Here is a 25,172-nt window from a genome sequence, read left to right as displayed (position 1 = left end):
TGAAGGCTGCTTTGAATCATTGAGAGTAAACATCATCATGTGACTACGCATTACTTTACAGAGAGCTTATGACCTACTAGCATGGCGCCCCTGGTTATAAGACAAAAAATGTTAAAAGGCTGCATCATCTGCCGCTTTTGAAAAATAGCGATTAATCACGTCAGAAATTCAGAAAAGCTCCAAAATACCTTTCACATTTTCTGACATAATAATCCATAAATATTTCAAAATCTGAATCCAAGGAACTCAAGCATTACGATAACATGCATGGCACAGCACGCCAGAACCGCCTCTGAACTCGCTATAAAGACCGACCTATGCATATTAGTGAGATGTTGAAATATTGAGAGTGAAATGAACCGACAGTGAATGGTGTGCCATGCTTTTTAAAAAACTGATCAACGAGGTGTTTTGGTCTCTCTGAAAGGCAGTATTGCGTTTCTTCAAGCAGTGGGGTTAAACAAAAAGCAAATGTTAAGCCCCGATCCTCTGAAGTTGTGCCGGGCTTTGAAAGCCAATACCCAGCTCCTCTCACCCAGACTAACCCACCATTTTACAAGTCAAATCAAATGCCTTCTCAAATCAGGGCACATAATTTGTGACATTTATGGCAGGTTTTTTTTCCTGTTGTAGCATCATGGATAAAGACAATCCATGAAGACAAAATAGTTCACCCACTGAAAATCTAATTCCACACCTGTTTCTTTTGAGTAAACAGGCTAAAAATACCAAGATTTGTGTTTGTGGAGAGGTTTCCAAAGTGCTAGTGCCCTCAGGAGCATGGGGAGAAACAGACAAAGTGCTCCAGAATAGCTTCTGACCGTTCAATCCCTCACTGTGATTTTTCCACGTGTGTCATCCACCTACCACTCTTCTTTGTGCAAGGCGATGTCAGGCATGAAAGAGCTTTGATAGATTTAACACTTATTCAAGCACCATCTGCTTAACCAGGGCATGAACTACACCGCTAACCAGGATTTAGACAACAAACTTCTGCCTCTTAAAGGCTTTCTTAAGCCAGCAATTCACATGAAATATTGTCCTCCAAAATGTCAAAAAAAAAAAAAGTAAATAAATAAATAAAAATAAAAAACTAAACTTTCAAAATGAAATGATTCAAAGCATGTTAGGCTGCAAGGCTACATTTTAAATTTTAAATAAATGTATTACTATATTACTTTATATTAAATATATAAAAATTAAAAATATATATTATATATATTTATATATACTGTATATGTATGTATGTATTTACATTTTAAATAAATATATGTATATGTGCATATACATACAGTATATTTATTATACTATTCTATAACACTGTCTATGTCTAAAACAGAATATATTGGCTTCTAAAACCATTTTTTTGACTATTCAATTATATTTTTGTCTGGCAAAGTGATGTAATAAAGTATTTTAATTATGTTTGTGGACTATCAAAAATACTTTGGGGGCTTTTTTTACCAACTATGGATAGGCTATATGTGCAAACAATTTGATTAATTAATCAGCATGTGATTAATTTGATAAAATATGTTAATCAATGAATGTGTAAATAATAATCAACTGTTTTAATATTTATCATTTATTTAATGTTAGTATTGTTTATTAGGTTATTGTCAAAATATATAATAAATATAAATGATATAAAATTTGGTGATGAACAATCTATCCAGTCAAAAATCTCAAATAAGAGATGCATATATCATGAAGAAATATAAATTCTGAATGAGATATCAATATTATGGTTTTTGCTATGTAGTACGCTTTTGTAGCATGCATACAGAGGCAAGGATGATGGCCATTTAAGGAAACTTTTTTTTTTCCCTTGTGGAATGTGGAGAGAACAGCGGGACAGTGAGGAGGATAGATGTAAACCTGTGAGTGTTGACCCGGAACAGTCTTCTCCTGCCCTGCAAGCACGGCAAGGTCCACCGTCAGAAGAATAAACTCTCAGTCCTGTTAGCCACTCGGCTGCATGGATTTAATTTTCACCATCTGTTGCCTTCATGCCTCCATGCTTTCCATTTCTGCCGCACATTCTTCACAAATTCAGTAGCTTCCTTCTTCTACATTTGTAAATGTTGTTGACTGTGGAAAGGGTCCATGTTTACTTTGAATCCCTGGCCATCTCAAGGCCTCCTCTAATCACCCACAGCTGTTCACTTCTCCTTTGCTTTCCTTGGCCCGTCTCTTCAAACACACAGACTATATTTTCAATGTAAATTATAGATTTGTGACAGACTAAATAAAAAGTCAGATTGTTATTGGAAGCAACATGTCCTAGAGTAATAATGATATTTCATGTTTTTCGGGACATTTTCTTCCCTGGCATCTATCCAGAATTGAATGGCAACTTTATTTTAATGCTGTGCACCAGTCTGAGAAGTATTATTGTGGTGAACTCACAGGGCAGATAAATGTTATTCTTTTTCATAGCCTATACTTATACATACATATATCAGTGTTGTTATTGTTAACTAAGACTAAAACTACTGAAAATCATTTTTGGTAATTGAACGTAAGCTGAAATGAAATCAAATATAAATGATAAATGAAAAAAATATATAACTTAAATAACTTCAAATAAAAATTAATAGAATGGAAATGAGTAGAAATGCCTTGGCAACTAACTGAAATAAGTTGAGGTTGAAGTACACTGTAAAAAAAAAAATATATATATATATATATATATATATATATATATATATGTGTGTATATTGTAAATAGAACAAAGATTATTGGAGTATGTTTCACAAGAAAACACTATTAATTCAGCCATTTCTATGAAAAAAAAAATCCAATTTAATTCAGTATGTTAATTGACACTTCTTTGTAGTTGTTTGTGAAATTTACCAGCAGTTTCTAAGTGACATTTGTTTTTACACCATTTTAGTGTACTACACAATTACAATTACTAAAAATTAAAGCTATGTAGAAATTTAAAAAGAAAAAAAAGTAATATAAATGACAGAAGTGCATCACAAAATTATTTAAAAAATAAAAAAGGTAAAAATATTATTAATAATAGTAACTGTTGTTCAACGCTATTTATATTCAACTGTTCGGTAAAGTTTATACTAAGGAACTTGCGTTTTAAAATAACTAACAATATTGTCAGTTACATTGTGTATTTTAGCTCTAAAATTTTCCCAAACAATTAAGCATTACACATACCTGAGCAACATAGCTGTGTTTCATTCCTAAATTAATTGTGTTTTTGAACAAATCAGTTGAGTGGCTCAGTAACTTATCGCCACTTACTGGCGTAATTATATAACTTGCCCTGAAAATCCACACCTAATTCACAGACTTGACAGCCTATACATCTGGAAAAAGGGGGGGTCGTCTTATAATCAGGGTCGTCTTATATTCGGGCCAATACGGTAACTGAACTCCTATTAAACAGAGATATGAAACAGATAAAGTGTCTTGTATGGTTAGTATTAAATATGGTTAGTGGTAAAAACAAATCCTACCTGTCGCAGAAGTTCTGTGACTTCACTTCAGACAACGATTTATTTCGATGTGAACTCCAAATAAAGTTAGCTCCCAGACAACACATGATGAACTTTCCGGAGTTGCTAAACAAACACAGTTTATCACTATCTGCACTGACTTCCATTATGTTGATCGCTCCAATATGGCGACACTGTTGACGTGTATCATGAGTGAGTCATTGAATCATTCGAAAAAACGATTCATGATTAATTCAGAAACAAAAGATCCCTATTGAGTTTTTTTTAAACTGACAAACTGGCAATACTTTGTCTAAAATGTAAGCTATTCATTTCTTATTTTTAAACTGTTTAAAAATATAGACTGTAATGCTGTTCTCTTCTAAATATCAGCTTAGCTGTGTTTACATGTGGTTGATAAGCTCAGTGGCGTAGCGGACGCGATATATGGAAGGTCGTTAGGGCCAAAACGCGTTAACATGCGATTGCGCGTTAACATGTAATTTACGCATTAACACGCAATCGCATGTTAACACATTAGTACCACACGTTTTGGCCCTAACGGCCTTCCATACGCGATAAGACAATGGGGTGCGTTTAAAGACGATATCATGTTATCGACAATAGCCAGAGATATTGTCTAAATCATTAAATATTGTGATTATTAAGAGTATTTGGCATTTCCAATTAATGTAGGCCTGTTACATTCTGGCTATTAGGTTACTTTTAAATTAATATTACAATTAATTTGCTCCACAATATTTCATAGCGCATCACCGCATAACTGACGTGCTGTGATGATAATAAAAGATTACGCTATTAGTTTAATTTATTACTTTCAAAAACAACCTGTTCAACACGAAATACATTGTTCTCATTGCTTTCACTATGTTCGGGCCACAAGAGAAACATTAAGGAAATAAATTAAAACAGTTAGGCTATATACCGCATATTAAGTAGGAGATTCGTCTCTCGTCATTTCTGAGAGAATATGTGCCGTTAATGCGTGCGTCGCCAGATGCCGAAAGCGCCGTCAGTTTTTACTTTCACTTTCATGGTAAAAGACGTTCACCGTCTTTTTAAGTCATAAACCATGCACGTTGCTCGCCTTCACGGTTTAAAACAGAAATATTTCCAATATTACCCCGCGGATTTGCGCTACGCCTCTGGATAGGCTACTTGTAAAACTGTAGTCTGTTGATCAACTAATTAAAAAAAAAAAAAGTAATGTGGAGTGTCAAATTGTGAAACAGTATTAATATTAAATTAGGTTTAGGTTAAAAGTGCAGACACTGTTTCAACTTTCATATATATAAATACATATATATATCAAATCATCTCAAGTATTGTTTGTTTGTTTGATTTTGTATTTTAGACTTCTGAATACCGTTGTAACACCCCTGTGGACTGTTTGTTGTGGTTTCTTCCCCTTTTGTTGGTTTAGCCCGTTCAATCATTAGTTAATTATCCTCAGTGTGCTCACCTGTCTGCCCCTCGTTATCTGCCCTATAAGTTCCTGTCTCGTGTATTCTAGTATTGTCGGTTATTGTGAATGTTACCCTGAGTGTGTGTGTCTCATCTACCCGAAGCTTCCTTGTTGTCTCTACATTAAATATCCTTATTTGAATCCTTGTCGTCCTCGTCATCCTGCCTGCCTCCACACACCTTGACCGTGACAGAATAACCGACCCAAAGCAAGTATAGTGTCGTCTTTCCCCTCGTTTGTTTTTCCGGTTTTTGCCAGTGGTAATTTTTTGTTTTTCTATGGATTATTTGACATGTCAATAATACACCTACAACACTAGGTGGCGCCAAATACGCATAAAACCAGTGTGCTATGAAATACGTAATGTAATGCGTGTTGTAAAGATCGCGAGTGAAAACAAAAGAGAACTTTACAGCTGCATGAGCCGTGACTGTCACGTTAGCCTGATGGGACCAACTCTACTTCTACTGTTAATAAGATTTTGGTAGGCTACTATTAGATGGATAGCCTAAATGTCCTAATTCAGATGGGCTACCTGTTTTTTTTTTTTTTATGGTATATCAAAAAGTGTATATTTTTTAAATGTGATTGTTGGTACATTTTACCAGTTTTTACCATACTTTCAAAACAAAAATTAAAATAGGAAAAATATGCAATATGAAAATAATTGAAGACAAAATGTGTTTTACTGAGAAAAAACAAGATTTGGTTTTTAAAAAGCCTTTTTCCAAAAGGTACATCTGGAAAAAGGGGGGTCGTCTTATAATCAGGGTCGTCTTATATTCGGGCCAATACGGTAATAGGTTTAACCTTTCATGTAGGAAGTTTTAGAGAGGGACCGAGCAAAGAGACCAAGGAATGAGAAAGAGAGAGAGGCAGAGAGATTGAAAGGACGAGAGCAAAACGTATAAAGAGTCGTCTGTTCTTCTTCCTGCCTGAGGACCTCGTCTGCTCTCACCTGCTCTGTTTGGCAGCAAGTGGAAAAGCAAATTTTACACAGTCTGGGACACAAATTGGCATTCTGAACCACAGTGATTCCTTGAGTGTAATCTAATTAAAGCACACAGCCAGTGGGGTAACAGCGAGAAAAAATATCAGTGCATTAAAAAGTTCAATGGATAGAGAGACATAAAAGTGTCTGGCACTCTTCTCCAAAGCCATCGTCAAGTTCGCTATCTGTAACTTTACAGCTCTTACCAGGAATGACAAGCAGTGGATAGTCTGGTACATCAAGGCAACAAGAAGCCCAGACCAAAAATAGTCAAGGATATAGAGGGTCCGTATAGTTACTGCATTGCAATTTCTGTAACCGTACACCCGTTTACAACACTGCTGGTTACAGTTTCACCCAACATGAAACTTCCAATGTTATTTAATTGACTTTAAACATCACATAACAGTTTAAACAAGCACAGGGTTCTTTGGTTTTCCATCATCCAAGAAAAAGGGATGCATAAAATCCTTTCTCCAGCTTTGAGAGCCATTGTAACTCTATAACTTGATGCAACATCTTGAGTTGAGGGAGGATCAGTTGAGTTTTACGCTAATCCCTGACATTATCCTCCGAGATCTGAAATATGAGCGTAACGTGTCTTTTTGAGAGTGGGGGGAGATGATCTCAGCTGCGGTAAGGTTTAATGTTATCACACTTAAAATACTTTAGTTCATCCAGCGATTATGTTTACCACAGAAACAGTTGAACAAAACACCCTTGGGTTGATTCATCCAAACCTGGGGACACTGAGCTGTACAAAGAATATTTTAGCACTGTGAAAGACTGGGGGTTAGTCAGTAAAGAGGTTGTGAACAGATCAGTGCTTTTCAACTGGTTTTGCTTCAGGACCCAGATTTTGCATTGGACATCAAGTGGTGACACAACACAGTACCAAACACAACCGTATTTAATGTACTGTAGTTTTATAGATTTGTTCGCATTTTTCAAGGATAAAGGGATGTGACGCAACCTGCCCATGTTAGCATTTGGATTATTTGACTGCTTTTCTATTTGACCGTTGTATTTCTGCCAAGATACAAACATTTTTGATTGCACAAATGACATAGCACCAACAACAACAACAAAAAGTTATTTTACAATGCATGACAATATGGTTAGCTGCAGTTTTATATATGCATTTTGCATTGCTTTCTCCTGCTATCTCCAACCCTATCTTCATCAGAACAGATGTACTGTGAATCCTTTTAAAAGCTGATATGTAATTAAATAAAATTTTATTTTATTTTAAAATACTATTTTATATTATTTTTACAGTGCGTGACAACTGTTAGTTGCATTTTCATATTTGCATTTTGCATTGTTTTTCTCCAAACATATCAGAACAGACCTACTGTGAATCCTTTTAAAAGTTATTTATTTATTTATTTATTCATTCATTTATTCATTCATTCATTCTCAATGCATGGCAATATGGTTAGTTACATTTTCATATATACATTTTGCATTATTTTTCCCCTGCTATCTGCAGCCCTGTCAGAACAGATCTGCTGTGAACACATGCATATATCATTTTAGAAAAAGGTCCTAGGTCTCATGTTCTGCATCTAGTGCCTGTTTTTCCTTATTTGAATCTGTTTTTTAATTGCAGTTTTAGTGCTTTGGGGCAAGATATACCATGTATGAAACACACAGCCATAGCAACACCAGTAGCCTTGTATAGCCATGCGTGATTAATTACTTTAAATGTGCCTTTCAACCTTAGATAGTCTGTGAGGGCCTTCAGGCCAGGGCCTCCACATCACAGTGGGGTGCTCTTCATTTTATATCGCCTGTAAACTAAATCAAACAAGACCCCACTGCAGCCCGTGTCCCAGATCACGCCTGTGAGGGAGAAAAAGAGAGATTGAATGAGTTGAGAACAGGTTGGTACACATCGTAAGCACCTAGACGATAGCAACATTCATGCGTGAGTGTGTGTGTGTGTGTGTGTGTGTGTATGGCAACGTGTTGGCATCATTGTGCCTCGAACCTCAAACCCTAACATAAATGTGTGAGCATTCTATCATGTTGGTTGTTGTATGTAGCACGGCAGTTCAGTATTTAAATGTCCGGTTAGTGGCGCTAAAAGGTTAATCGTGTTTAAAATAAAACATACCTAAACCTAAATCCTACCCTGAACCTAACCGATAGTATTAACAAAAGCAAACATGAGATAAAAATGCATTTGCTGATGCAACCATGACATTTTCGCTTGAGTCTAAAAGTTATTGTGTTCACATTTCAAGTGCAGTGCTGTACCAGGTGAGCTACCGAGCAAGTTTACTATGTCAGAAAAACTATATGGAGCTGGTTTTGTGATGCAAATGTCAAAATGTATTAATTTTCAAATAATGCACTAATGTAATAGTGTTTTGAGGTCATAACGTAGAATAGTGCAAGAAATTGTGTAAAAACAAGTCTTTATTCATTAATAATCTGCCCCTGTAATCATAATTTGTGTGAAAAGGAATAAAGGTTGGCGTTGGTGTTTTACTGCCACTAGTGTTAATTTCAGCTGGAAACTGCAGTGAATTGTATATGTATAGGTACATTTTTGGAGCATTGCAAAAGAAGCCTATTTTTTTCAATGAGCCTGTGCTGCCTAATGAACTGATTCAGGATTCCTGAATGTTTTGTAAACAAAACGTGATCGGGTTTCACTTTATTTTTAGTTTCATGCTTCATGCTACTCTGTTTTTAGCTTCTTTTTTTCTATTATATCAGTTACAGGAAGACTGAGCCTCATAAGGTAAAAAAAAAAAAAAAGCTTGCTTCATAAAGCGAGGCAATGCCAATCTACTGTCATGCCAGCGAGGACAAACAGAGGCCCTGTGGGATTCTTGTAACAATAGCAATACATCACTGCTCCAATTAGCCCTGTTACATGCTCAATTAAGCTGTTCACATGCATCATCTGTGCCAAATATCTGTCAACACACGTACACTGATAAAAAAACACACATAATGGGTTTTAAAACATTACATTAGAACACATTATGACAACATTCTGTATGACGATATTTATGGTAGTGTCACGGTGCTCTTCAGTGACAATAAAAAGGTCCAGAATTCTCTGCTATGTTTAGCCTCTAGGCAACATTACAGGTCTTTGATCGAAGACGTATACAATAATCTAGATTTAGAAAAATAAGATTGATAAGCATTCAGCAAGGATATGATGCAGTCTTAGATATCAATATATCAGCCTTCAGTTTGCATTCTATAAAAAATCTAATCCTCCTTTACTCTGATTTGCATAGGCGAGCACGCTGCTCACTCTTATGATGGAAAAAGTGACATATTCTTAATTCAAGAAGCCTCCCCCACTCTGCTAATATGTCATGGTGCATTCCCAAGGACCCAAACGAGACAGAATGAATCTGAGCGTAGATGTGGCCGCTGGGTTTCCCTCCTTCCCATTCTCTTTACTTCCCACTCGGCTTTGGGTTTTTATTAATTTTATTTAATTATCCTAAAAAGCTCTTTTTACACCATAGCAGCGGCGCTCCACTCCCCCAGTATGAACTATGTAATTTAATAAAGCTCCATTAAAGGGAGGATTTGATTAAAAAATTAAGCTGCCACGATCACTCCCTCCCCCCACCCCAACTTAGGATGAGATCCAATATTTCACATTATGAATATGTCGAGTAGAAATTATCACCGCAGGACAAATTAAAACATTTCACGGGACCTCCGCGATGACAAGCGGAGGAGACGAATGTATAGAAAGTTAAAGAAAGGGAAAATGAAGTGTGAACTTCTTCCTTTATCTCAGGTGTTCCGCCTTTTGTCCGCTCTTGTCTTTCCCATCATGCTCCATGTTCAAATCTCTTCTCATAATTCCCCATTTTCCACTTCCTCCTGACCGAGTGCGAATCAAATAACTCAAATGGAAGTCTCTTGGCCGTGTATGACGACACTGCCCTGCAATTTCACGAGGACCCGAGCAAAGTCCGTGCTGCGACTTTCTGGCTTCGCTTTGGAAAACATTCCTGTTGCCTAATTGTTTATACATAGTGTAGCGACCCTTTGAAATCCCATCTGCCCCGCCGTCCAGCCAGAACAAGCACGCTGTGTGTACTCACTGATAAAGAAAATGTGCGAGCTGTCGATCGCCATCGGTCCAGAGCGAGATGGTAGGATTTCCAAAAAAAAGGCATAAAAGCATTTTGGCAATACAGTTTTGGAGGAGAAACATAATCTGTGCAATTAATGCCTGAAAATTATAGCCTGGATCTAGGGAGTGGTTTGAAGCATAAGTTATTGATTTTGAAATGAAAACCTGTACTCTTCAAGGTTAAATCCAGTCTACCCTCATTACGGCTCCGTCCTTGAGAGGACCCACATTAGGGGCCACAGCAAGGAGGAGAGAGGGGCTGCTTTAATGAAGGTGAATTTAATAGGATTTAATGTAGCTGGGGGCAATGGAGCAGCAGAGATAGGGTTTTAACAAAGAGCCGGGGAGCAGGGGTACAGCCCAGAGAGCAGCCACTTTCCATTCTTTTTATTTATTTCGCCATTCAGCCAGATGGGATGAAAGCACACCATGTCTTAGTTGTAAGTGGGTCCCGCGAGTCAGCACTTACTCTTTGCTCTGGAGTCAAGCCGGCAAAAAAGAACCCCGGCTTTTCCACCCCGTCATCTACACAGCCTATACAGACCAAAATAACATGATACAATTTTTTATCCCCGATCTGTTCCACACACCTAACCCCTTCAACCTGAGCCGAGGACGATGGGACGTAACACACCGTGCCGTCCAAGTATCTGATGGTCCATTCCAAAATTCTTCTTGAAGAATGCATTTAAATGATTTACGAGCCACTGATGTGAAAGACACACTCATTTTGCAAACGCTCAGCACGTCTTGGCTCCGCCAGAGCTGTGGAATAATTGTTTTTATTGTACGACCGAGTTTAATTTCCATTCCACGCGATCCATTGTCTGCTGCAGCATAGCGTAACCACTGCGCTCTTTCTTTTTCTTTCTTTCTTTCTTTCTTTCTTTCTTTCTTTCTTTCTTTCTTTCTTTCTTTCTTTCTTTCTTTCTTTCTTTCTTTCTTTCTTTCTTTCTTTCTTTCTTTGACATTGTCAGACAGTGTTAGTCACTCATATCATGCACTCTTTGACCAGGGGTTATACCAGTGTTAGTTTAAAAGCATTGATATACTATTATGGTTATAGTTAATATTTTAAACTAGATTTAATTTTCATGTTTTTTGTTTGTTTGTTTGTTTGTTACAATTTATTTATTTATTTAAACATGTCTATACGTTTTTTATTAAGTTTTAGATTGTAGTTTTAGTTTTGTTTTGTTAGTTTTTTTAGTATTTCAAGCTTAAAAATAAACAAAATGAAATCTTTTTTTTTTTAACTTTATTTTACATAAATTGTATTTTTTTCAAGCAATAAAAAATGTTTTCTGGTTATAGGTTTTATTTTTATGTGTTCTGTTTTCATTTTCATTTTGGTTAAAGGTTTAGTAATTTTGTTGTGTGCTTTTGTAATATATATATATATTTTTTTTTAATATATCTATATACTTTTTCATTAGGTTGTATTTTTGTAGTTTATTTACAACTATAACTTAGCAACTTGGTAACTATAACTGAAATTATGAGAAAAAAAAAAAAGGTTTTATTTATTGTTTGTTTGTTTGTTTGTTAATTTTATTTCAAGTAAAGAAAATGTTTTTATGGTTATAGATTTAATTTTTACACTTTCTGTTTTCATTTTAATTTTATTTAATGTTTTAGTAATTTTGTTGTGTGCTTTTGTAAAAAAAAAAAAAAAAATTTCTTTTGTGTTTATAATTATGCATAAATATGTCTTAGTTTTTCGTTTTAGTTTATTTATCTTTAATTATTTTAGTACTTTGTCTTAAACTAAACAAACATTAGATTTTGCCTAGGCAACTACCTATAATTAAAGTTTTTTTTGTTTTGTTTTTTTTAATGGTATTAGTTTTAGTTAGTGATAATAACCCATGGTTGTACTCGTGCCTCCGGCTGCTTTTCACAAAAGATCCCAGACAAACAGCGATTCAAGGAGTTGTCAACTTTCAGACCTGCTTCCATTATTAATTGTGTGTAGCTTACATAACAACTGTTGAGGTCCCGTCGGATGAGTCAAGCTGCACACTATAGCGCTGAGGTCACATCTCTCTCAGCCGTGCCCTCCGCTTCTCATGTGCTTGATGAAAACAATGTGTGCTCTCTGCAAATAACATTAAACAGCCCGCTTCTACAGTAATGCCCCATAAATATGCCCAAATCTTGAAAACCAAAAATAATTACTTTCATACCTTGTGCTGAGGCCGTCACACAGGTTCATTTCTCTTCTCAATCCCCCAACTCCACACACTTTTCTCTTTCCAGCCTCACAAATCAGCCTCCGCCGTGAATGCAGAGTTGGGATGCTTTAAAGAACACAAACAACACATTAATTAGAAGTGTCAGCGCAATGAAATTGCTCATCGTTTTCTCTGTAAAGTTTCATAAAAATTACACATCACTTGTATTTTACCCATGCCTGGCAGACAGTCTAGTCTAAAAATGAATTACAGTTCATCTCCAACTTATTTTACTCACTTTCCCTTTGAGAAAAACTCCTGAGATGAGTTCACCCGACTCGCTTATGTTGAATAATACCTCTCCGCATTTTAATCAGCAAAACACACTGTTGATGCATCGCTTCAATCTCAGAGGGGCCGCTCAAAACTTTAGAGGAAAACAAGCACTCCATTGCTAAGAGGTCAAACTCGGGGTATATAATTAAAGACATACACCTAGCACAGTGGTGGGTACGTGAGAGGCATAATTAATGTACAGGCATGCGCTTCCAACTCACTGATCTTCTGCCAAGTTCAGCATGTGTGGACATGATGCTCCAGCCAAGGGCACTGCTGTAATGATGGACGGGGCCAAGACGTCCTCCAAGACTCAACTTGCCCTTTAAACATTTGCAGAGCAACAGGGATATCCACACGACAGGGTAACCCCAAGTGTCAAAGGTCACAGAGCATCTTAAATGTGAATAGAGTAGGAATGGAGTTCGAGCCCCTATGAGCAATTCAAAACTATTTCCTTTCACTCTTAAAAATTAAGGTTCGTTATTGGTATTGAAGGTTCCATGAACATCAACGGAACCTTTCCATTGTGCAGAAGCTTCTTTATAGTGGAAAAAAGTTCTGTAGAATTTTAGAACATTTTAGAAAAAAAGTGGTTGTGTTAAAATCTGTTCATTGAAAGCTTCTTTTGTGGAGCCAAAAATGGTTTTTCTGTTGCATCACTACATGATTTCATGTACTGTACATATTGTATTTTTAGGAAATGGTTATGGTTAGGTTTAGAGGTAGGAGTGGGATTAGCAATCTAAACAAAAACAAAAAAAGAATGCTATATTGTTACTAAAATAGTAATTTTCCTGCATATTTCTGTCTGTTATATTCTTTTTATACTCTATAAAATGGTTACATGTATGTCTAGTGGTAGGTTTAAGGGATTTATAAATGCAATTCATTTTTCGAGAAAATGATAAAAGTGCATCTATACAAATATCTTTAGGATATATAATATTTGTCAATATTTTACATTGTTTAGCTGTGAATACATAATGTTTACGGTTTAAAGGTTCACTGTAAAAAATGACCATGAATTTAACGGTAAAAGACTGTAAAAATGCTACAGTAAAAACCTGTTAAATGGTTAACGGTAAATTCCCCTACTATATACGGTGAAAAACTGTATTGGACATTACATGTATTGGACATTAATTTTACGGTAGTATACCGTTTTTGGAAGTGAAAAAGACTGTATAATTTACAGTGAATAACCATGTACAGTGAATAACCATGGTAACCATGTTACCATGATGGTGTTTGGTGTTTGAGTGAATGACACTGTGCACCTTCTATATATGTTATTATTTAAAAGCTGCTTGTGATGGGCTTTGGTTCATCATGTGACTTCCTCATCACCACCTGCATTTGGTGGTTATCAGTGTATTACAAAGGTACAAAACTGCTATGTTTTGAGCCTGTAAATGTTACATACTACATGTAAACAATGAGATCAGGCTGTAAAATTAAATGTAAAAAAATTAAATTAAATTAAATTAAATTAAATTAAAAATAGCATTGAAAAATAGCATTGATCTGGTTACACTTTATATTTTATAGTCTGCTTTCATTCTACTAACTTTAAGTAACTTGCAACTACAGGTCATTTAACTCTCATTAGACTAATAGATTATTAGTAGACTGTTAGGTTAGCATTATGTTTAGGATTAGGGTTAGTCGAATATGTCGACATGTAGCTACTTGCAAAGTTACTTATAGTCAGTAGAATGTGTGTTGGGGACAATCAAAATAAAGTCTCAGCAAATATTAAGCAGACAGTCTACTAATACGCTAATGACTGCTAGTTGACATGTAGTTGCAAAGTTACTTATAGTTAGTAGAATGTCTAAAGTAGACTTCTTTGTAAACTTTTTTCTTTCATATGAAATCATCAAGATATATATTCATTTCAGTTTTACCAAAATGGGTCTAGAAAAGGTGTAATTTTAACTAATTTAATATATAAAATAAATAGAAATAAGAAAATCGAACTTTTTCATTACATGGAGGTATATTTGAACCCAGGCCCCCCTCTTTTGCAGACCCGAGTAACCCCATCAAAAAGCAAAGTCAACATTAATTGAAAAGAAATTAGGAAACCTTGTCAAACCCAGTTAATTTTTTATACTTACTAAACGACAGTGATCACAATAAAACAAGCTGCATTGTTCGCACATCTGCATTTTCCATTTAATCTTTGACTTTCATTGGAGCTGTCTGTAATCCCTCAAACATGACTAATGGGAAACATTAAGCACAAGTTCGGGAACAAGTGGTTTTAATTAAAAGCTGCTTCGTAGAGGCCTTGAATGGCTGGAGTTTTTTTATAATTCTTCAGAGGAGCCAGCATGTGTTTTTCCTTTTATTAGCAGTTATGGACATACTCGGTCAGCACAAGGTGTTGCACATTTTCTGCAGAAACTTAAAAGCAAAGCACTGCTATCTAAACCACATTTCTCTTCGACAACGGCTTTCAAGTTTTGGAGAGTGACTAAATAGTGACGAATGACTGAAGGGGAAAGCTGATGTAAATGGTGGTGTAAATGGAACGAAGACGGCGCCGAGTTCAAATAGCCATATTTAGAAAATACAACGTCTTGTGGGTGAAACGAAATAAATGGTTAAAACATGCTGAGTGGCACATCGGATGGATACGGGAGGAAAAAAGAAATAAAACAAAAAAATCAATTTTACAGCTTCCGACAGAGGAAATAGTTAGGGATCTCCGCTGGAATCTTCATGGGAAACATTCATGACCTTGTGCTGACAGCAGTTTGTTCCACCCACATGTACTGAACTCAAGTTTATAAGAGTTAATGAACACTACTGCCATACCGATTTTCAGTATGAGTGTGTGACACTTTGACCCCACATTTTAAAGCAGGGTAGTCTACTGCATATGGGTGTAATCACACAACCACATCCATTCAGATCATGGCCTATATACGGCGTGTCATGGCCTTAAAATCCAACAGAATGCATATGGAAGAGTATTGTCTTTAGCTATAATCTCTGGAGACGTCGTTTGATTGTGCTGGATTTGGCTGTGAAACTGTTTTATGTTGATAACTGCATCCTATTTTGTTTTATGTTTAAAATAGATTCAACAAATTATTGTATACATACTTTACCCATATACTCTAAGAGACGTAAAAAAAAATACATATTTATATTATAGTACATATATAGTTAGTATTATTAATACTATCTATCTATCTATCTATCAATCATCCCTGTATATATCTCATATATATGAGATATATACAGAGATTATATATAGATATATATAGATGTGTGTGTGTGTGTGTATGAGTGTGTGTGTGTGTGTATAAATAAAACAATAAATAAATAAATAAAAACTGAATGAATTTACATATATCTATAGGTATTTGACACATATATAAAAATCTGTAGCTTCATTACTGAAATGCCAGCAAATGGAAAGCACAAAAACCATTAAATCCCTTCAACTAAAAGTCTTGATGCACTAACTAATATAGTGAATATTTGGAGTGGTTCAGTTTTGTTGATAATTCAAATGTGCAGCACTTAATGAGTAGATGGTTCAATGCATCATCGTGCTGTATACCACAAAGTAATTCTCATTTTGCACCTCCTGGTCATGTATTTTTATGCTCAGATTTTTTCCCATTAGGAAACTGCCCCAGTAATGATACAGTGCCGCATTATATATATATATATATATATATATATATATATATACTCAATAGACAGACAGACAGATAGACAGACAGATAGACAGATAGATAGATAGATAGATAGATAGACAGACATAAACCAACAATGACAAAATACATCTAAAGCATTTATTACCTTAGTTATAGATTATTTATTATTTAGTGATTACATATTTATGCATAATTATAAACACAAAAGAAAAAAAACTAAAAATACAAAAGCACACAACAAAATTACTAAAAATTTGTATTTGTTATTTTTAATGGATCTGAACATAAACTAACAATAAAAATGTTCAATAAGTTTTATTAATTAGTGATAACAAAGGTACTTGCTATTTTAGTGATAAAGATATTGTTAGTTAATGAATATGATCATATTTCGTATAAATAAATAAATAAATACTCTTTTCTACCCTTTTTTGTTTTTTTGCTTTTTTTTCTGCATAGATATACATATATAGCATAATTCATTTCAAAAATGTATATGTATTAGGGATGCAACGATACCATTTTTTCAGAACAGATCCGATACCAAAAATTCTGAGTATCGGCCAATTCCGATCTGATCCGATACCAGCGCAGTTTTTATTTTTTTTTAAATCAATGTAGAATTTCTATACTTTCTATGGGTTGACCTGATGCTGCTACAAAGCACCAGAGCCATCATTATTTATGTTTGGTTAATAGCCCTAGCCACATTACAGGCAAGGTTGTGACAGCACTGAGCAACAGCCAAGTCCAATTTTGCTGCTCTCCACACTTTACCTTTCCAAACTGCACAGGCACTGAGTCTGAAATACAGCTGCTCTCGCCCATCAATCACTCTTCAGTCCACACATGCAGACAGGTAGAGCTGCCTCTAGTGCACCTGTGAGGAGTAAATTCTGCTGCACTGACAGAGCCTTACACTGGCTGTATAGGCATTCAGATTTAAGACAGGTGAGCCACTTATTTTAGTCACTTAAGGCATAGAATAGAGCACTGCAATCTGAACTTTTGGTATCTGCCGGAGACTTTCTCTTCTTGTAATGGTAAGACATGTTTCATGCTGTTTCTCCATAAAGAGCTGCATATGGTTTTAGGTCTGGCATTTGTTCTGTGAGTGCTCTTCAAAAAAAAAAATATTGTAAGTGATGTATTGATGTATACTCTGTACTTTGTCTCCACCTAGTGATCATAGGTAAAAACCATGTCAGGCCATACCATAAAATAAAAAATAAAAGATAAAATAAAATACAACTGAATGAATGAATGAATGAATGAATGAATGAATGAATGAATTTCCAGAACTAAATGTACTAATAATCATAACCTAAAAAATCTGATTTGTCATTAGAATTCCAACTGCTGATTTTTTCCTCAGTATGAAGCCGCAATAACTTTCTTGGGGACCACTGCACACTGCTCAGCTGTGCTATGACTGACAGGTTTTTATGAGCTATCAATCATCTAAAGCGTGGTCTGTGTGTGTTATCGTGTGTTGGGGGAGGTCTGACCCACGGCCTAGCCTGACATTTAGAGAAGGAGCGATGCTCACCGAAGAAATCCCATTACAGCAAAGAATGATGGATCTTTCTCTTCTAAAAAAAGTAATATGCAGCCTGACATATAACTTTTTATAATTTGTAAAAATAAAATGATTACATTCAGTCCTAGTGCTTTTTATTTTTATTTTTATTATTCTGTTCCCTCTTTTAAATAGCTTTTTTTTTTGTTATTGGGCTGAATAGTGGCAGGAGAAAGACTTCTAACATTATTAAAATTTCAGTAATATTTGTAAGCTATCATCAATGGTGAATTATTATCATTTCGTAAAAGGACTGAATATAAATATAAATATATATATACATATATATATATATATATATATATATATTAAGGAAGATATTTATAGAGCACAATATCAAAAAAAAAATAAAGAAAGACATTAATAAGAACAATCATGAAATTTTGAATAGCACAAACATCACACTATTCAGAAATCACAGCATTATTATCCATAAAAATTTAAATACAGTAAGTAATATTCTGACTGAGTTGTCTACAATCAGAACCAAACTATAACAATATATTTTTGTGTGTTCTTATTTGGCCCAATAGCAAAAGAAACAAAATCAACCATAGTGTATCTATGACTATATATATATAAAAAGTGGGAAGAATTACAAAATAATAATAATAATACTAATATATTTTTTTACAAATTTAATATAATACAAATATAAAAGGCCACCACCATGTTAACATGACATGACCAGCTGTGTCATGCATTTACAAAGTGAACAATCAAACAAACAAAGAAGATTAAAAAATAAACAATATTGCATAATGAACAAAACATGAACATTCAATGACCGGATCTGCTGCATATTGTTGAGATTTAATGTGCATATAACATGTAATATGAATGTTTGTAGTGTAAGATGAAAAACACACACATAAAAGGAATAAAATAATTTCGGTGTGAAGTGACATATATACTTATTATAAGCAACTTGTTTTCTTAAGAAGTTGCTAAAAACTGCCAAAAATAAAATGGCTAGAGTTTGCATGGTTTTAATTCAGTGCATTTATGTTGTGATGAGATGGTCATTTTGTGCATGAATAACATACTGGGGTACTAGCAAAATATAATAACGTACTATCAAAACCTGACAATACTGGCTGCAACCATTAAACAAGACCAATAGATGTAAGAATAAAGTCTAAAACCACTGGTGCTATTCAGAAGAATAAGAGATAAACATAAACAAAAACTTACTGACTGAGCCTTTAAAAAGGCACTCAATAGCATTCTTATTGACTGTGTTGATAGCTAATGCAATTCTTTGTTGAAGGGGCTCAAGTTAATCTTATTGTGTATTACTTGAAATGTGATACAATTTGAATGTGGCAAAAGAGAAGGAATGTAACGCAATAACGTGTTATCATGCTGCCTTTGATCAATAGCACCGCTGACCTGATAGCAAATAACCAAAAGGGCAAAGTTTGAAAATAAAAGCTACTGGCTGTTCTCCTGAAGAAAGAAGATAGGTATCCAGCCACCAAAACACCTTGCAGATTTATATAATTCACACTACGTCTACAAGTGTGATCCTGCTGTAGGCCTCAGTGCTACTCATGGCCTCAGGCCTTAAGGTGCATCTCTGAAATAAAGCAAATCAACCAACGAAGCGACGCTACGCTGTAGTTACTGAACAATAAATATGAGCTTGATGTTATTTCCCACTGAAGACTGAGTCATGTTTACCTGGTCCAGATCCCTCCCCTTTATGATTCCCTCTACACTGATAAGAGAACAGTAAACACATAGACATTTGGCAAAATCTCAGCCTCTCTATCAGTCTAGCTCTGATGAGTCTTGGACATTAATTACTGTATCCTCAGCAAAATCAAAAAGCCCCACTTCAGTTCCTGGGTGCAGGCAACGTATGGCAGAACAACGATCTCTACGTGATTCCACCACTTGAAGTCCATTGATTGGGAAGGGCAGAGTAAAAGATCCAAGAGCGCACTGATATGCTGAGGCTGAAGCATTTACAAGCTTGGATGGACTCAACAGGCCGTTGAGTGAAACGCTGGTGAGCTTTACAGTGTGCTGTTGATTCTCTGATACGGGCCGAATCCTGACGTTACCATGAAGATCTCTGGGACTTCACTCGACCTGAGTGCAACAGACTATGGGATAACCCTGGACCCTACATTCACCATGCTGGAGTTTGACGGTCTATGTGTTCTCCCTGTACAAACAGGTACGTCTAACCTTTGGTCTACTGACTCATTACCCAGTTATTGATGCAAAAAGACAGTAATGATTTCTGAAGATAGGCCTCATGGATGTCGTTCTATACTTGAAGATCCTGCTAAAAACAGCTTTTCAGATTATCTGCCCAACCAAGCTAACAAAAGTATGTTCTAAGAATGTTTTGTCGAAGAATTTCTGAATGTTCTTGGAATTTTCCAAATGCACAGTTAAACATTTTTTTTAAGAATGTTCCTATATACATTAAGTATGTCTATGAAAATGAAAAGGACAAACCTTTCAAATATGTAGGTTTGTGCTTTAGAATTGTATTATTTAGAATTTTGTTTGTATTTAGAATCTTTGTTTTCATGTTGGTTTCATATGGTTTTTATACCGATTTCAAATTTACATTTAATGACTCTAATCCATATGAGTGTATATATATATATATATATATATATATATATATAAATATAAATTATCATTAAGGTCTCATTTGTTCACATGTATTAACTAACATGAACATGAACTAACAGTGAGCAATATATTTTTACAGCACTTATTAATCTTTGTTAATGTTAGTATACTATATATATAAAATTTGTAGGAAAAAGATATAGAATTTAAATATATAAGAACATTCTTTTTCCTCATTCTTTTCATTCCTCATTCATTCATTTTCTTCATTATGATAACGAGACATTTGTCTCACCCTGACATTGTTGAAATGAAATGGAGATAAATTGATAGATAAAACAAAAAAACAAGTGTAACTTCACTGACCTAGTTAACAATCCCACAGAGGAGCAGCAGTAGCATCCCATTCTCCAGCCCAGCTTCCAAAACACAATTTATGCTGTTGACCGGCAAAGTTGGTCTTTTCAGCAGGGAAGGCTTGTTTGAATATGATTGATATTGCATTTGAGTTGCATATACACTACATGCACGGTTGAGTTAAAACATAAACACAAAGATAAATGTTTAAAGGCGGTCTGTCAGCATTTGTATGCATGTCTGCTGCCAATGAACATGGAGAACTGCAATCCAAGCCAAGTAGAGCATGTGTTTAACCACTCTCATTTTTAAACTCTTCCATACTTGAGTGTTTAGGCCATTTGCTCACAGAGCAGGGCACTAAAAGGTAACTTCGCAATGACATTAGTTCCTATAGCATGAGATGCTGCTATTTCAATTACTGTCTGGTCATAAGAGGACTTTTCAAAAGCCTATGTGCACCACTTCAACCTGTTCCTGCTTCCCATTATAATCTCATTTTCTTTAATCATTAGAAGCGCTGCTGATTCAGACATACTGGGTCCATCTTACCAAAGCACACATGCGTGGGTGCCAGAAGCATTGTAGACTCTTAATGCAATATAACTGCCCTTTGAACCCAGAGGCGTTCTGTATGCTAGAGCATATTACCTCTCTGAGTGGCTTTAAAGTGCTGTGTATTATTTGCATACATTAGGCTTTATTCCTGCGTCGCCTAAGTGAAGATGTGACGTTCACTGGCTTGGGATGCAAACTGGTGGCAATCAAATTCTGAGCGCAATTTAATGCAGCACATGAGGGAATTGAATTAAATTTTAGCTAACACTGCGAAATTACCTGGGAAATAGCAGTAGACTGACTCTTTTCACTGACCTGTTTAATTAAATGGAGTTTCTCTTTCACAAAGTAATAAGTACAGACACTCTGACGCCGGGCGGATAATCCACTGGGTAATTGGGCACGTTTCCTCCGCTGAGTTGGAATTGCAATGATTTACGTCAGGGATCTGCAACAGGGGGACTGACAATTATTAGTATTTATTTTTCTCAAATGTATTTTACAATCTTGTGTAGAGTTGATAAAGGTTAATAAAAAATTCTGACATTTTACTCAACCTCAGGCCATCCAAGATGTAGTTTGTATCTTCTTTAGAACAGATTTGCAGAATAGCATTACATCACTTGCTCATCAATGTATGCTCTGCAGTGAATGGGTGCCGTCAGAATGAGAGTCAAAACAGCTGATAAAAACATCACAATAATCCACAAACAATCCACACCACTCCAGTCCATCAACTAACATCTTTTAAAGTGAAAAGCTGCGTGTTTGTAAGAAACAAATCCATTATTAAGACGTTTATAACTTTCTGCTAAAACATGAGTCCTCTACCCATAATATTGCCTTCTCCAGTGAAAAGGTCATCTCGTCTGAATCAGGAGAGAAATATGCTTTTATATACTTTAATATACTTTTTCAATGGAGGAAGCATTATTATGCATTATGAATGGATTAAGGATTAAGGCCAGGAGTGACTGTTTAAAGTTAAAATGACTTGATGGTTATGCTTATTAATGATCAAATGGGTTACACTTTATAAGGTGTCCTTGTTACAGTGTAATTATACATTTAAGTGCTGAGTAATATTAATTAACTACATGTACTTACTATATGGTTAGGGTTAGAGTTAGGGTTTGACTTAGGTTTACTTGCATGTAATTATGCATAATTTATTGTTATTATAATAGTAAGTACATGTAACGTGTTGACGAGACTATATACATATATATTTATTAGGGCTGTCAGTTTAACACGTTAATTAATTAGTTATGAAAAATAACGCGATTAAAATATTTTAACGCAGTTAATGCACTGGCCCCGCCCCCAGACCTGTACATCATCTTACATTTCATACAGCTGACTGTTGACAAATATGATGCAGGGCAACATCTCCATAAATGCAGTTATGCCCTAAAATTCAAGATATCGGTCCAAAAAATGCCCCTGTATGGGTTTTTGTGATAAGCGATATCACACCAGCAGCGAGAGCAATCAGACGAGACTGCTGTTTTATATCCAAATACCACTAGTGCAAATGTGATCTTATACAACAGTTCAGTAAATAAGTCGATATTGCGTAATATTTTAAATACAATATTATATGTTTTGCACAATTTTGCAGAGAACATACCTTTAAAGCCATAATAGAATTGTTGCACGTCTCCGAGCAAAACAGCAGTGTTTAATTTCTGAATAAATCTGCGTTTTAACCGAATCATGTGAATAAATGATTCAAAGGCCCATTCATGCAGTAGCCCCTCACTGCAGAACACAAGGTCCAGGGGGCGTGGTTGGATCCACATCTAGGGGGTGGAGATTGGTAGGTTTAGGTGTGGAGCTCTGGGAGATGGGTAGGTTTAGGGGTGGAGATGGGTGGGTTTAGGAATCAGGGGGTGGAGACGGGTAGGTTTCAGTTATATGTAAGGTGGGAGGAGTTGGATCTGGATCCAACCATCTCCATTTACTTCATTCCTGAATGAATCAGCTGTTTGAATCGAATTAATGAATGACTCATAAAGACATTTACCGCCACCTGCTGGCATATTTAGTTTCTTATTTAGAGTATAATTTAATTAAAAATAAAAATAATTATAATTATAATAATAACATTAAAGGGATAGTTCACCCAAAAAATATATATACATTCTGTCATTATTTGCTCACCCTCATGTCGTTTCAAACCTATCTTTTGTGGAATATAAAAGAAGGTATTTTGAAGACTGTTGGTAACAAAGCTGTTCTGGTTACCAATGGCTTTCATTGTATGAATAAATAATACCGAGTTGTTTCTCAAATTATCTTCTTTTGTGTTCCATAGTTTATGTTAGGCCGTTGTAGCCTAAATGTTTATGTGTAATACATTTTATGTTGAATCAAATGAAATATTTCTTTGCAAAGCTACAGTTTGTAATGTCTAACTGATACTTTCTCATTTAACACAAAAATAGCTTTAAATAATCTTTTGTGGGTATTTTCACAGTCAAATTTATTTTGCGATTAATTAGATTACAACATGTAATTAATTCGATTAAAAAACTTTAATCTACTGACAGCCCTAATATTTACGTATATGTATGTATATGTATATGTATATGTATATATATAGGTATATGTAAGAATGAAACCTGAAAAAAAAATGTATCACCATTTCCTCAAAAATATTAAGCAGCACAACTGTTTTCTGCTGTGATGATAATAAGAAGTGTTTTCTGAGCAGCAAATCAGCATATTAGAATGATTTCTGAAGGATCATGTGATACTGAAGACTGGTTAAATGATGCTGAAAATTCAGCTTTGCATCACATGAATAAATTACATTTTAATGACTGTTGACAAATATGATGCAGGGCAACATCTCCATAAATGCAGTTATGCCCTAAAATTCAAGATATCGGTCCAAAAAATGCCCCTGTATGGGTTTTTGTGATAAGCGATATCACACCAGCAGCGAGAGCAATCAGACGAGACTGCTGTTTTATATCCAAATACCACTAGTGCAAATGTGATCTTATACAACAGTTCAGTAAATAAGTCGATATTGCGTAATATTTTAAATACAATATTATATGTTTTGCACAATTTTGCAGAGAACATACCTTTAAAGCCATAATAGAATTGTTGCACGTCTCCGAGCAAAACAGCAGTGTTTAATTTCTGAATAAATCTGCGTTTTAACCGAATCATGTGAATAAATGATTCAAAGGCCCATTCATGCAGTAGCCCCTCACTGCAGAACACAAGGTCCAGGGGGCGTGGTTGGATCCACATCTAGGGGGTGGAGATTGGTAGGTTTAGGTGTGGAGCTCTGGGAGATGGGTAGGTTTAGGGGTGGAGATGGGTGGGTTTAGGAATCAGGGGGTGGAGACGGGTAGGTTTCAGTTATATGTAAGGTGGGAGGAGTTGGATCTGGATCCAACCATCTCCATTTACTTCATTCCTGAATGAATCAGCTGTTTGAATCGAATTAATGAATGACTCATAAAGACATTTACCGCCACCTGCTGGCATATTTAGTTTCTTATTTAGAGTATAATTTAATTAAAAATAAAAATAATTATAATTATAATAATAACATTAAAGGGATAGTTCACCCAAAAAATATATATACATTCTGTCATTATTTGCTCACCCTCATGTCGTTTCAAACCTATCTTTTGTGGAATATAAAAGAAGGTATTTTGAAGACTGTTGGTAACAAAGCTGTTCTGGTTACCAATGGCTTTCATTGTATGAATAAATAATACCGAGTTGTTTCTCAAATTATCTTCTTTTGTGTTCCATAGTTTATGTTAGGCCGTTGTAGCCTAAATGTTTATGTGTAATACATTTTATGTTG

At 35.2% G+C, this 25,172-nt stretch overlaps 1 protein-coding gene across 1 annotated transcript in view; it reads left to right on the top strand.

Moving 5' to 3' along the window:
* The first annotated feature begins 19,564 nt into the window (after positions 1–19,564).
* Positions 19,565–25,172, top strand: part of LOC107738358 (hepatocyte nuclear factor 4-beta-like) — a 20,682-nt gene continuing 15,074 nt past the window's right edge. Inside the window, exon 1 of the mRNA XM_016550106.1 lies at positions 19,565–20,012. Within this exon, the coding sequence (XP_016405592.1) occupies positions 19,898–20,012 (115 nt within the window). The 5' untranslated portion in view covers positions 19,565–19,897. The remainder of the gene's footprint in view (positions 20,013–25,172) is intronic.

This window comes from Sinocyclocheilus rhinocerous, unplaced genomic scaffold, assembly GCF_001515625.1.
Source record: "Sinocyclocheilus rhinocerous isolate Xijiao unplaced genomic scaffold, SAMN03320098_v1.1 scaffold1065, whole genome shotgun sequence".
NCBI classification, from domain to species: domain Eukaryota; kingdom Metazoa; phylum Chordata; class Actinopteri; order Cypriniformes; family Cyprinidae; genus Sinocyclocheilus; species Sinocyclocheilus rhinocerous.
Note: the sequence above shows the minus strand (reverse complement) of the source record. Positions and strands in the feature narration are given on the sequence as shown.